The sequence below is a fragment of the Pristiophorus japonicus genome, chromosome 1 (assembly GCF_044704955.1).
Source record: "Pristiophorus japonicus isolate sPriJap1 chromosome 1, sPriJap1.hap1, whole genome shotgun sequence".
Taxonomy (NCBI): domain Eukaryota; kingdom Metazoa; phylum Chordata; class Chondrichthyes; family Pristiophoridae; genus Pristiophorus; species Pristiophorus japonicus.
Window position 1 is genome coordinate 279,138,291 of NC_091977.1, and position 14,136 is coordinate 279,152,426.

Below are 14,136 nucleotides of genomic sequence, written 5' to 3' on the forward strand. Positions count from 1 at the left end.
CACGTTCCGATTGCACTGCTCATTTCATGCCAGTTTCCAGGAATTGAATTTCTCCCCTGGTATTTCATACTCCCAACAACCCTTTGTGTAAAAAATTCCTAGTCTCTCTCTTCACCCTCTTCACCCTCTTGGTGACCATTTTAAATTGATGACTCTTGGTTAATGCCTACCCAGCCATTGGAAACTGTTGTACTTCTTGCAATTTAGTATCATCGGCCCCAAATTTCGACATGATTTGCTCCTGATTTTTAGGAGCAACTGGTGTAGAACGGAGTATCTTAGAAATCGGAATTTTCATCATTTAGTTTGCTCCAGTTCTCGTCAGTTAGAACAGTTTCACTTGGAACAGAATTTTTTTTTCAAACGGGGGCATGTCCGGCCACTTACGCCTGTTTTCAAAGTTTCGTCAGTGAAAACATACTCCAAACTAACTTAGAATGGAGTAAGTGAAGATTTTTGTACGCTCGAAAAAACCTTGTCTACACTTTAGAAAATCAGGCGTAGGTTACAAATCAGGCGTAGGGAATGGGGGGGGGGGGGTTGAAAGGGAAGTTTACAAACATTAAACACTTCAGTTTTACAAATAAAGAGCCATCATCAATAATAAATGATAAATACATCAATAAATCAACCAATAAATCAATCAAAAAAAATTAATAAGAAATAATTTTTTTTTAAAAAAATCAATAAATAAAACATTTTCTACTTACCGACTGCAGCACCGGGAGCCCTCCAACAGCGTGCTGGGATGCCCCCCCCCCCCCCCTCAGTGTGTCTCTGTCAGTGTCTCTATCTCTCTGTCTGTGTGTCTCACTCTCTGTCTGTCAGTGTCTGTGTTTCTGACAGCGAGGGGAGGGGGAGGAGGGGGGTAGAGGGACAGAGGGGGGGGAGAAGGGGGAGGGATGGGGGAGATGGAAAGGGGAGATGGAAAGGGGGGAAAGGGAGATGGAGGGGGGGGAAAGGAGATGGGGGGGGGAAAGGAGATGGAGGGGGGGGAAAGGAGATGGAGGGGGGGGAAAGGAGATGGAGGGGGGGGAAAGGAGATGGAGGGGGGGGGAAAGGAGATGGAGGGGGGGGAAAGGAGATGGAGGGGGGGAAAGGAGATGGAGGGGGGGGAAAGGAGATGGAGGGGGGGGAAAGGAGATGGAGGGGGGGGAAAGGAGATGGAGGGGGGGAAAGGAGATGAGGGGGGGGAAAGGAGATGGAGGGGGGGAAAAGGAGATGGAGGGGGGGAAAAGGAGATGGAGGGGGGGGAAAAGGAGATGGAGGGGGGGGAAAGGAGATGGAGGGGGGGGAGGGGAAAGGAGATGGGGGGGGGGGGGGAGGGGAAAGGAGATGGGGGGGGGGGGAGGGGAAAGGAGATGGGGGGGGAGGGGAAAGGAGATGGGGGGGGGAAGGGAAAGGAGATGGGGGGAGAAGAATGGGAGGGGAAAGGAGATGGGGGGGGAGGGGAAAGGAGATGGGGGGGGAGGGGAAAGGAGATGGGGGGGGAGGGGAAAGGAGATGGGGGGGGAGGGGAAAGGAGATGGGGGGGGAGGGGAAAGGAGATGGGGGGGGGGAGAGGGGAAAGGAGATGGGGGGGGGGAGGGGAAAGGAGATGGAGGGGGGGTGGGGGTGAACGGGCCGGGCCCGAGACTTCGGGCAGGGCCCGTCCCCAGCACCAGATTTACAGGTAGGTGGCATTGGGTCGGGTCGGGGGGAGTGCGGGTCGGGGGGTGTGGTGGGAGGGAGGTCGGTTCGGTTCGGGTCGAGGGGAGGGAGGGAGAGGGAGGTCAGGTCGGGGGGAGGGAGGTCAGGTCGGATCCAGTCCAGGGGTGGTGGGGGAGGGGGGATGGGAAGCGGGAGTCAGGTCGGGTCCAGTCCGGGGGGTGGGGGGGGGGGGGAAGCGGGAGTCGGGTCGGTGTCGGGTCGGTGTCGGGTCGGGTCCGGGGGCGGAAGTCAGGTCGGTGTCGGGTCCGGTCCGGAGGCGGGGGGCTGGAAGCGGGAGTCGAGTTGGGTCGGGAGGAAGCAGGAGCTGGCCGTGGGAGGAGCCTTATTCACGCAGCCCCAGTGAGGCCATTCGGCCAGGGCTAGGGGCTGCGTGCTTCGGGCCCCTCCCACACAGTTTTGGGCGCCTGGAGCTACTGCACATGCGCGCCCACTGTAGCGCGCATGTGCAGAGGTCCCGGCACTGTTTTCAGCGCAGGGACCTGGCTCCACCCCCTACTGCTCGTGCTGCGCTGTCCCGAGCTGCAAACGACCTGCAGGGAGCTGGAGAATCTGGAAGTTTTTTTTAGGTGCACCTTGTGGCACGAAAAACGGGCGTCCCGGTCGGGACTGCGCCGTTCTAGGCACGGCTCGAAACTTGGGCCCTATATACTGTATTTGCTTCTCACGATGTGGTCTCCTCTATATCGGGGAGACCAAATGCAGATTAGGGGCCTAGTTTGCCGAACACCTCCGTTCAGTCTGTAAGCGTGACCCCGAGCCTCCGTTCGCTTATCACTTTAATTCTCTGCTCCACTCCCACTCTGACCTCTTGGTCCCCAGCCTCCTACACTGTTCTAATGAAGCTCAACGCAAGCTCGAGGAACAGCACCTCTTCTTTCTCTTAAGCACTTTACAGCCTTCCAGACTCAACATGGAGTTCAACAATTTCAGATCATAACCTCTTCCCTATTTTTTGGATGGTAGCTGTTGCTGAGGTTTATGCCAATGCCATTTACAGCTCTTCTAGACCCATCTTTTGATTCTTTACTTATCCCATTATCATCTTCTTTTGCCTTGTACTATCATCTCTTTTGTCATTTCATCTCCTGCCTTCTACACCATCACAGACTTTCGCTTTTGTGCTTTCCTCCCCTCCCCCCACCTCCGTACTTGCTTAAAACCGGTGAAATCCAGTTCTGACAAAAGTTCATCAACCTGAAACGTTAACTGTTTCTCTCTCCACAGATGCCTGACCTGTTGAGTAGTTCCAGCATTTTTTTGTTTTTATTTCAGAGGAAACAGACTTTCCCTATGCACTCTATCAAAACTCATCATCATTTTAAAAGCCTCTACTAAATAACCTAATCTTTTCTGCTCCAGTGGAAATAGGCCCACCATCTCAAGCACCTCCTCTCAACTATAGTTTCCCATTCCAAGCATTTTGCTGCTGAAAACGCTCTATTTAATATCCTTTCGGTAATCGATGCCCAAAACCGTACAACGTAATTAACTGTGGCCTACCCATCTATATACACCGAAAACAAAAGTGGACCCAGCACTGACCCCTTGAGCAATGTAACATTAACGATACTCAAATCAGTTAAAGTACAGAGAGCAAAGCAAATCTGAATTACCTCAAAGATCATACAATAGCAACATTTCTCAAACCATAATTTCAAAAAATATATGTAACAAACTAAAATGGACTGCAATACAAGATTTGCTTAAATTTGCAGGTACCATGTTATTTTCTATTGTTGACTTAGTGCAGTGTACCTCATCAGCTGATGTGTGAAATGTTAGCTGTAGGTGTAACGCAACATGTGCACAGCCTGTGAAAAGATCATGTGGAAACTTCATTTTGATCACCTGTCCTAATATCTTCTTATTGTGCTCAGTGTCGCATTTTGTCTGATAACGCTCCAGTGAAGTGCCTTGGGACGTTTTACAACGTTAAAGGCACTATATAAATGCAAGTTGTTGTTGTACTGCTAAGCAGGACTGTTTTGAGTAAACACGAGACTGGAAGTTATTTTCCAATTAAATATCCCGTCATTCTGGACTCTACAGATTGAATTCTACTATTATTTATTGTACGGGATGAAGAACAATGACTTGGATAAATCGCAGAACAGTGCGCGGAGAATGGGGGTACTTGGTTAACCCGCGCTCGTTCATTGCGCTGTAGCCAGAACATTAAATTGGTGAGTGGGTGATATTGTGAGTGGCCAGCGCTAGTTACATGCAGCCTGCAGCTCTTAAATGGGATGTGCGTTATGGCTGGAAGAAATGATGGGAGTCCTTTGTTTCCTACATTATGACAGTGACTACACTCCAAAAGTACTTAATTGGCTGTAAAGCGCTTTGAGATGTCCAGTGGTCGTGAAAGGTGCTATATAAATCCAAGTCTTTCTTTTTTTGTGAACAGAATCTGTGCCCGAATACTTTGAAGAATGGATCAACAGGTGAGAGAGTGTGCACCAAGGTTTGCTGATGTCACACTGGAGGCCTTGGTGCAGAAGGTGGAGACACATCCTCTATCTGCAAGGGCACAGGAGGTCAAGACATGTGATGACGAGGTAGTGGGAGGAAATAATGCCAGGAGTATAGCTGCAAGAACACAGATGCAATGTAGGAAGAAGTTTAATGATCAGACAACAACTGACGAGAGTTGTCAAGCAAGTTTAATCTACAAATGGCATATCCTACCAGCTGCACCACTAGCCTCATCAACTGCTCAATTCACACCACCTTCATTACTCACAATCAGTGCTCAACCCTTCAATTTACATACTTCACCTTACCCTCACAACTCAACAGCAACAACTTGCATTTGTATAGCACCTTTAAGATAGCAAAACATCCCAAGATGCTTCCCAGGAATCAGACAAAATGTGACACCGAGTCCTGTAGGAGTTATTATTAGGATAGAAGACCAAAAGCTTAGTCAAAGAAGTATGTTTTAAGGAGTGTCTTAAAGGAGAGGTAAAAAGAGGCAGAAAGGTTTAGGGAGGAAATTCCAGAGTTTGGGGTAGAGGCAGTTTAAGGCATGGCTTTTCGTGGATGCGCAAAAGGCCAAAATTGGAGGAGCTCAAAGATCTCGGAGGGTTGTATGGCTGGAGGAGATTAGAGATGGGGAGGGGCGAGGCCATGGAGCAATTTGAAAGCAAGGATGAGAATTTTTAAAATCGAGGTGTTACCGGACCGGAAGCCAATGTAGGTCAGCGAGCACAGGGATGATGGCTGACAGGATGCGAGACAGGATACGGCAGCAGAGTTTTGGATGAGCTCCAATTTATGAAGAGTGGAAGATGAGAGCAGACCAAGAGAGCATTGGAATAATCAAGGCTAGAGGTAACAAGGGCATGGATGAGGGTCTCAGCAGATGAGTTGAGGTGGGGCAGCAACAGGCGATGTTACGGAGGTGTTAGTATGCGGTCTTGGTGATGGAGAGGATATGTGGCCGGAAGCTCATTTCAGAGTCAAATACAACACCAAGGTTGCAAACAGTCTGGCTCAGCCACAAGACAGCGACCAGGGAGAGGAATCGAGTCGGTGATTAGGGAACAGAGTTTGTGTCAGGGACTGAAGACAATGGCTTTGGTCTTCCCAATATTTAGTTCGAGGAAATATCTGCTCATCCAGTACTGGATGTCGGACAAGCAGAGTGACAAATGAGATACAATGGTGTGGTCGAGAGAGGTGGTGGTGAGATAGAATTGGGTGTCGTCAACCTACATGTGTTTTTGGATAATGTCGAGGGCAGCATGCTGATGAGAAATAGGAGAAGGCCAGAATAGCTCCTTGGGGGACACCAGAGGTAACGATACGGGAGCAGGAAGAGAAGCCATTGCAGGTGATTCTCTGGCTACGTCTGGGTAGATAAGACTGGAACCAGGTGAGGGCACTTCCACCCAGCTGGACAACAGAGGAGAGGCATTGGAGGAGTTTGCTTTGGTCAACTGTGTCAAAGGCTGAAGACAGGACGAGAAGAATGACCATGTAACCATGGTCACTGTCACACAGAACGTCATTTGGGACTTCGATAAAGGTCCTTTCAGTACTGTGGCAGGGTTGATAATCTGATTAGAGGGATTTAAACATGGAGTTGCGGGAAAGATGGGCATGGATTTGGGAGGTGACACTGGCAGCTATTCAACGATTACAGCTACATCACCCAAACAGATCGCAGGCATTCTCAAACACACTTCCCTCTTTCTTGCAGGAGAAGATGGCGCATAACAGGAGGCAACAGCAAAGAACTGGAGGATGAGCACGCCTGAATGTTTCAACAACCAAGGAAGAGACGGTGCTGGCCATCATGGAAAGGGATATTGCTGAGGCTGTGGCCACTGGAGGGGTCAATGAGGAGAGTCTCTGCATTCCTAATCCTCCTCATGTCTTCACACTTCTCCCTCATCCTATAATTCCTTATGACCCATAGGTTGTTGATGGTACAGACACACACTTCTCACTCTGTCCTGTCCCCTCACCACAACCTAACCCTTTTTCATTTCAGATACCCAAGAACTGGAAGCTTCCCAGACAACAGGAAGAGGAAGATGACAGTGATGAAGAAACACTGTCACTTGATCTTACTCTCTCAACCACAAAATGTTCTTGCCTTCTGCTGATTAAATGTGAAAAGTACTCCAAGCACTGGAAAATGTTTTACAAGCAGAAGAGACTTGCCAGTTTTAGCCTGATAAATAGGAAGACTTAAGACCAATTTTAGTGCAAGAATAATTTTAATATCATGAAAGGGCAGCACAATCTCCTGTAGAATAATGTTTAAAATCATGTTTTTATTTTGTCTAGTCAAATATTGTATTTGTTTACTTTCAGTAGCATTTTTCTCAGAAGTGACAATATTACCTCTATTGGATTGAATTTAACACTGCTGATACTGTCCACACCCCAAGTAAATGAGCGGATTGGGCTGGTCCTCTGCTCATCCCAGATGTCCACCTGCTGTCCACATGTTGCAAACACACCATCCCTCCAATGGTGATCAATTCCTGTGTAAACAGTCTAAGCACAAGCATAGTAATCACGTTTATTAGGAATACTAAACAAGCACACTACTAAAAATATGCAACAATGCCAGGGTATTGCTAATGCTAATTTGGTACATTTCTCATCTTTGCTCGTGCTCAGTTTAAAAATAATTAATTCATGGGTTGTGGGCATCACTGCCCATCCCTAGTTGTCCTCGAGAAAATGATGGTGAGCCACCTTCTTGAACCTCTGCAGTCTGTGTGGTGAAGATACTCCCACAGTGCTGTTAGGTAGGAAGTTCCAGGATTTTGACCCAGTGACGATGAAAGAACGGCGATAATATTTCCAAGTCAGGATGGTGTGGAGTTAGAATTTATTTAGATTACACTTCGGACGGCAGAGCAAGGACCACGGAATGTTTTTCTTGGGTGAGCTTTTCCCACCAATGTCTGGTAGCTCGATATGACCTTAGCATGCATGACATATGAATATAATAGCAACAGGAGTAGGTCATACAGCCCCTCGAGCCTGCTCTGCCATTCAGTAAGATCATGGGCTCAGCTCCACTTCTCTGCCCGCTCTCCATAACCCCTTATCCCTTTATCGTTTAAGAAACTATCTATTTCTGTCTTAAATGTATTCAATGTCCCAGCTTCCACAGCTCTCTGAGGCTGCGAATTCCACAGATTTACAACCCTCCGAGAATAAATTTCTCCTCATCTCTGTTTTAAATGGGCAGCCCCTTATTCTAAAGATCATGCCCTCTAGTTCTAATCTCCCCCATCAGTGGAAACATCCTCTCTGCATCCACCTTGTCAAGCCCCCTCATAATCTTATACGTTTCGATACGATCACCTCTCATTCTTCTGAATTCCAATGAGTAGAGGCCCAACCTACTCAACCTTTCCTCATAAGTCAACCCCTCATCTCTGGAATCAACCTAGTGAACCTTCTCTGAACTACCTCCAAAGCAAATATATCCTTTCGTAAATATGGAAACCAAAACTGCACGCAGTATTCCAGGTGTGGCCTCACCAATACCCTGTATAGCTGTAGCAAGACTTCCCTGCTTTTATACTCCATCACCTTTGCAATAAAGGCCAAGATTCCATTGGCCTTCCTGATCACTTGCTGTACCTGCATACTATCCTTTTGTGTTTCATGCACAAGTACCCCCAGGTCCCACTGTACTGCAGCACTTTGCAATCTCTCTCCATTTAAATAATAACTTACTCTTTGATTTTCTTTCTGCCAAAGTGCATGACCTCACACTTTCTAACATTATGCTCCATCTGCCAAATTTTTGCCCACTCACTTAGCCTGTCTATGTCCTTTTGCAGATTTTGTGTCCCCTCCTCACATATTGCTTTTCCTCGATTTTTGTATCGTCAGCAAACTTGGCTATGTTACACTCAGTCCCTTCTTCGAAGTCGTTAATATAGATTATAAATAGTTGGGGTCCCAGCACTGATCCCTGCGGCACCCCACTCGTTCCTGTTTGCCAACCAGAGAATGAACGATTTATCCAGACTCTCTGCGTTCTGTTAGTTAGCCAATCCTCTATTCATGCTTATATATTACCCCCAACCCCGTGAACTTTTATCTTGTGCAGTAGCCCTTTATGTGGCACCTTGTCAAATGCCTTCTGGAAGTCCAAATACACCACATCCACTGGTTCCCCTTTATCCACCCTGCTCGTTACATCCTCAAAAAATTCCAGCAAATTTGTCAAACATGACTTCCCCTTCATAAATCCATGCCGACTCTGCCTGACCGAATTATGCTTTTCCAAATGTCCTGCTACTGCTTCTTTAATAATGGACACCAACATTTTCCCAACCACAGGTGATAGGCTAACTAGTCTACAGTTTCCTGCTTTTTATCTGCCTCCTTTTTTAAATAGGGGCGTTACATTTGCGGTTTTCCAATCTGCTGGGACCTCCCCAGAATCCATGACTCTCCATAACCTCTCACTAAACACACGTTGGTGAGGGTGCCCAAATGTGACCAGCACAACTTTATTTCCTTAAAGTACTGGTTCCTGCCATACATCTTTTATTTATCAATTATAATACAAAATGTGGCATACCTTGCCTAGTATTGTGTGTATCGGCTCTTCTTGCTCCTCAAATCCAGGACTCTCCATTTTCCACTGTTTGATGGTCTTATCATCTCCAACCTTTAAAAAAGTTCATGCAAATAAACAAAGCAAATTCTGTATTAACTATTATCTTTACCGGTATGGTACAAGTTTAGAGAGTTAACAACAATTTTTGGAGCAACTGTGGGTCACATGATACTGATGAAAACTATACCAGAAGAGGAACTCTGAAATATGATTATATATTTGATTGTAAATTAATTTCTATTTCTGTCACAAACATCTCATTCCTTTTAGTTACTCAGGTCTGATAAACAAACCATCACAAAGCTGGGATAGAAACTTCTGAACATTTTTGGGAGGAGGGAAATGTAACAAAAACTTAACAGGACACCAACAAAAATTTATTTTTAGTAAAAACCCACCAATGTTAAATGCTAGATGTTCATAGTTTAATATCCAATAATACAATACTTTTTGGATTTATTTTTAAAACATAAATCTTTAGCTCTTCACTTAGCTTTGTCTGTATCTAGTTTACATCACTAATTCCATTAATCCTAGTGATTAAGTTATGATTATTAGCATTAAGGGGCAATAATGAAGTATCAAAAGTACTTCGAGTTTTGAAACACAGTTGATCATTCAGAGCATATTGCTCAAGAGTATGCAGGCATTTTTGTAATCGTTGAAAACATAAACTCAAAGTAAGCATTTTCTCTTGTCAATCCAGTTGCAGCCAGAGAATTCCCTGCAATGGCTTCTTTTCCGCTCCCGCACTGTTACTTCTAGAATCCCCAAGGATATATCTTTGGTCCCCTCCTATTTTTCTATCTATGTGCTGCCCCACGGCGACATTATCTGAAATCAGAGAGTCAGTTTCCAAATGTACACTGACGACATCCAGCTCTACCTTACCACCACCGTCCTCGACCCCTCCACTACCTCAGATTTGTCATGCATCTTCTCCGACATCCAGTATTGGATGAACAGAGGTTTCCTCCAACTAAATATTGGGAAGATCAAAGTTATTGTCTTCGGTCCCCGACAGAAATTTAGTTCCCTAGCCACTGATTCTATCCCTCTCACTGTCCACTCCGAGGCTAAACCGTGCCATTCACAACCTTGGTGTTGTATTTGACCCCAAGATGAGCTTCCAACCATATATCTGCTCCATTACCAAGACCACTTACTTCCACCTCTGTACCATTGCCCATCTCCAACTCTGCCTCAGCTCATCTGCTGCTGAAAATCTCATCCATGCCTCTAGACTTAATTATTCCAATGTACTCCTGGCCGGCCATCCATCTTCCACCCACCATAAACTGTAGCTCATCCAAAACTCTGCTGCCTGTATCCGAACTCGCAAAAAATCCTGTTCACCCATCACCCCTGTCCTCGCTGACCTACATTGGCTCCCAGTCCGGTAACATCTCAATTTTAAAATTCTCATCCTGGTTTTCAAATGGCTCCATGATCTTGAACCACACCCCCCCGCCCCCCCCCCCCCCCACCCCCACACCTCTGTAACCTCCTCCAGCTGTACAACCCTCCAAGATCTCTGCACTGCTCCAATTCTGACCTCTTGCACATTCCCGGTTTCTGTGCCATCAGGTGCCTCGGCTCTAACTTCTGGAATTCCCTCCCTATACCTCCGCTCTCTACCTGTCTCTCGCTCCTCCTTTAATTCACTCTTTAAAAACTACCTCTTTGATCAAGCTTTTGGTGCCCTGTTCTGATAGCTCTATGTGGCTTGATGTCAACTTTTGTCTGATAATGATCCAGTGAAGGGGTTTAAATGCATGTTGTTGTTGTCTAACTGGTCAGGAATGGTCATTCGTTTTATAAAACAAATCTACAGAAAATGATCTCTGCCAAGCTGACACTTACTAAAATTTAGCAGGAAAAAGATAGAACAAATGTGCTAACATATCACAATATTATTAGTGCAGAAACAGAAGAGCTGATGCACGGATATATTGACCTGATTTACTGAGCTGATACAACAGTCACTGATTGGGGGAGGTGGGGGAATATAAACATAGGGCCCATTGTGGTTTATGTAATAGAGACATGAATTTTGACCCAAACTTGAATAGTCCGTAACAAATGCCTATTTTGTAGACTGGAACTTAACGAATTAATTGGTCAGAAATACATCTAATAATTGCTTGACACTTGAACAAACAGGCCACAAACAAAAAAACTTGCACCTTTGACAAAGTAAACAATCGTAAGCATCATCTCAAGTTGTTTATGCTCTAAGTACACTTTAAGAGATACTGTTATACTCACTGAAAAGAATGATGTACCACAGAATCTGGAACAGAGCCCTCTGACAAAACCTGTGTGTGCTTGTAAAGTACGGACGCATTCACGATTCATCAAGTTCCAAACTTTTATCTACACAAGAATAACAAGTGAGATTCACATTATGTCAAGGATTCATACACGAACTGTACCTCTTTCTGAAAGTGCTAAATAGAGAGTGAAAGTTCAGCATAATCATTTTTTATATATTTACAAATTTCAACCAGTAATACATTTCAAGTGATTCCTAAACTTGGAATTCAATTTATATAGAATGCATGAGAACTAGATAATGACAGAATGCAACACCTCCAGCTGGGTTTGTCATTATATAGAAACTATGGGCCCAAGTTTCGGGCCGCGCCGGACCTGAACGCCCGTTTTTCGCGCCACAAAGTGCGCCTAAAAAAAACTTGGATTCTCCGGCTCCCTGCTGGTCCTCTGGAGTCGGGCGCGGCGCAGCACGAGCTGTAGGGGGCGGAGCTAGGTCCCTGCGCTGAAAACAGTGCCGGGACCTCTGCACATGTGCAGTAGCTCCAGGCGCCCAAAACTGTGTGGGAGGGGCCCGAAGCACGCAGCCCCTAGCCCTGGCTGAATGGCCTCACTGGGGCTGCGTGCATAAGGCTCCTCCCACGGCCAGCTCCTGCTTCCTCCCGACCCAACTCGACTCCCGCTCCCCCCCCCCCCCGCGCCCCCGGACCGGACCCGACTCCCGGACTGGACCCGACCCGCACTCCCCCCGCCCCCACCTGACCTCCCTCCCCCTCGCAGCCCCCCCCCCCCAACCCGAACCTCCCTCCCTCCCCCCGCCACCGGACCGGACCAGACCCAACCTGACCTCCCTCCCCCCGCCCCCGACACGAACCGAACCGACCTCCCTCCCTACCCGAACCAACCCGACCTCCCTCCGTCCCCCCGACCCGACCCGCGCTTCCCCCGACCCGACCCAACGCCACCTACCTGTAAATCTGGTGCTGGGGACGGGCCCGGCCGAACCCAGCCCGTTCAGCCTCCTCCCCCTTCCCCTTCCCCTTCCTCCACCCTTCTTCTCCTTCCCCCCTCCCCTTCCCCTTCCTCCACCCTTCTTCTCCTTCCCCCCCTTCCTTTTCCCCCCTTTCCTTTCTCCCCCCCCTTTCCCCTTCTCCTCTCCCCCCCTTTCCCCTTCTCCTCTCCCCCCCTTTCCCCTTCTCCTCTCCTCCCCTTCCTCTTCTCCTCTCCCCCCCTCTCCCCCCCTTCCTCTTCTCCTCTCCCCCCCTTTCCCCTTCCCTCCTCCCCCTTCCTCTTCTCCTCCTCCCCCCTTCCTCTTCTCCTCCTCCCCCCTTCCCCTTCTCCCCCATCCCTCCCTCTGTCAGAAACACAGACACTGACAGACAGAGAGAAACACACAGACAGACAGACAGAGAGATAGAGACACTGACAGAGACACACTGGGGGGAGGGGGGTGGGGGGGGAATATCCCAGCACGCTGTTGGAGGGCTCCCGGTGCTGCAGTCGGTAAGTAGAAAATGTTTTATTTATTGATTTTTTAAAAAATTATTTCTTATTAATTTTTTTTAATTGATTTATTGGTTGATGTATTGATGTTTTTAATCATTTATTATTGATGGTGGCTCTTTATTTGTAAAACTGAAGTGTTTAATGTTTGTAAACTTCCCTTTAAACCCCCCCCCCCCCGCCCCCATTCCCTACGTCTGATTTGTAACCTACGCCTGATTTTCTAAAGTGTAGACAAGGTTTTTTCCAGCGTACAAAAATCTTCACTTACTCCATTCTAAGTTAGTTTGGAGTAAGTTTTCACTGCCGAAACTTTGAAAACAGGCGTAAGTGGCCGGACACGGCCCCTTTTGGAAAAAAAATTCTGTTCCAAAGTGAAACTGTTCTAAAGGACTCGAACTGGAGCAAACTAAATGTCGAGAATTTGAATTTCTAAGATACTCCGTTCTACACCAATTGCTCCAAAAAATCAGGAGCAACTGAGGCCGAAACTTGGGCCCATAAAAAATAGGTGCAGGAGTAGGCCATTCGGCCCTTCGAGCCTGCACCACCATTCAATAAGATCATGGCTGATCATTCACCTCAGTACCTCTTTTCTGCTTTCTCTCCATACCCCTTGAACCCTTTAGCCAGAAGGGCCATATCTAACTCCTTTTTGAATATATCTAATGAACTGGCATCAACAACTCTCTGCAGTAGAGAATTCCAGAGGTTAACAACTCTCTGAGTGAAGCTGTTTCTCCTCATCTCAGTCCTAAATGGCTTACCCCTTATCCTTTGACTGTATCCCTCGGTTCTGGACTTCCCCAACATCGGGAACATTCTTCCTGCATCTAACCTGTTCAGTCCCGTCAGAATTTTATGTTTCTATGAGATCCTCTCTCATTCTTCTAAACTCCAGTAAATACAGGCCCAGTCAATCCAGTCTCTCCTCATATGCAAGTCCTGCAATCTCAGGAATCAATTTGGTGAACCTTTGCTGCACTCCCTCAATAGCAAGAACGTCTTTCCTCAGATTAGGAGATCAACACTGAACACAATATTCCAGGTGAGGCCTCACCAAGGCAATGTACAACTGCAGTAAGACCTCCTTGCTCCTATACTCAAATCCCCTAGCTATGAAGACCAACATGCCATTTGCCTTCTTCACCGCCTGCTGAACCTGCATGCCAACTTTCAATGACTGATGTACCATGACACCCAGGTCTCGTTGCACCTCCCCTTTTTCTAATCTGCCGCCATTCAGATAATATTCTGCATTCATATTTTTGCCACCTAAGTGGATAACCTCACATTTATCCACATTATACTGCATCTGCCATGCATTTGCCCACTCACCTAACCTGTCCAAGTCACCCTGCAGCCTCTTAGCATCCTCCTCACAGTTCACACTGCCACCCAGCTTAGTGTCATATACAATCTTGGAGATGTTACACTCAATTCCTTCATCTAAATCATTGATGTATATTGTAAATAGCTGGGGTCCCAGCACTGAGCCCTGCGGCACCCCTCTGGTCACTGCCTGCCATTCTGAAAAGGACCCG

At 47.0% G+C, this 14,136-nt stretch overlaps 1 protein-coding gene across 1 annotated transcript in view; it reads right to left on the minus strand.

Moving 5' to 3' along the window:
• The window catches only part of dcaf13 (ddb1 and cul4 associated factor 13), a 128,481-nt gene that overhangs the window by 81,099 nt on the left and 33,246 nt on the right, over nucleotides 1-14,136 (minus strand). Inside the window, exons 3-5 of the mRNA XM_070888462.1 lie at nucleotides 11,084-11,191; nucleotides 8,777-8,866; nucleotides 6,565-6,720 (exon numbers count right to left, since the gene is read on the minus strand). Of these exons, the coding sequence (XP_070744563.1) occupies nucleotides 6,565-6,720; nucleotides 8,777-8,866; nucleotides 11,084-11,191 (354 nt within the window). The remainder of the gene's footprint in view (nucleotides 1-6,564; nucleotides 6,721-8,776; nucleotides 8,867-11,083; nucleotides 11,192-14,136) is intronic.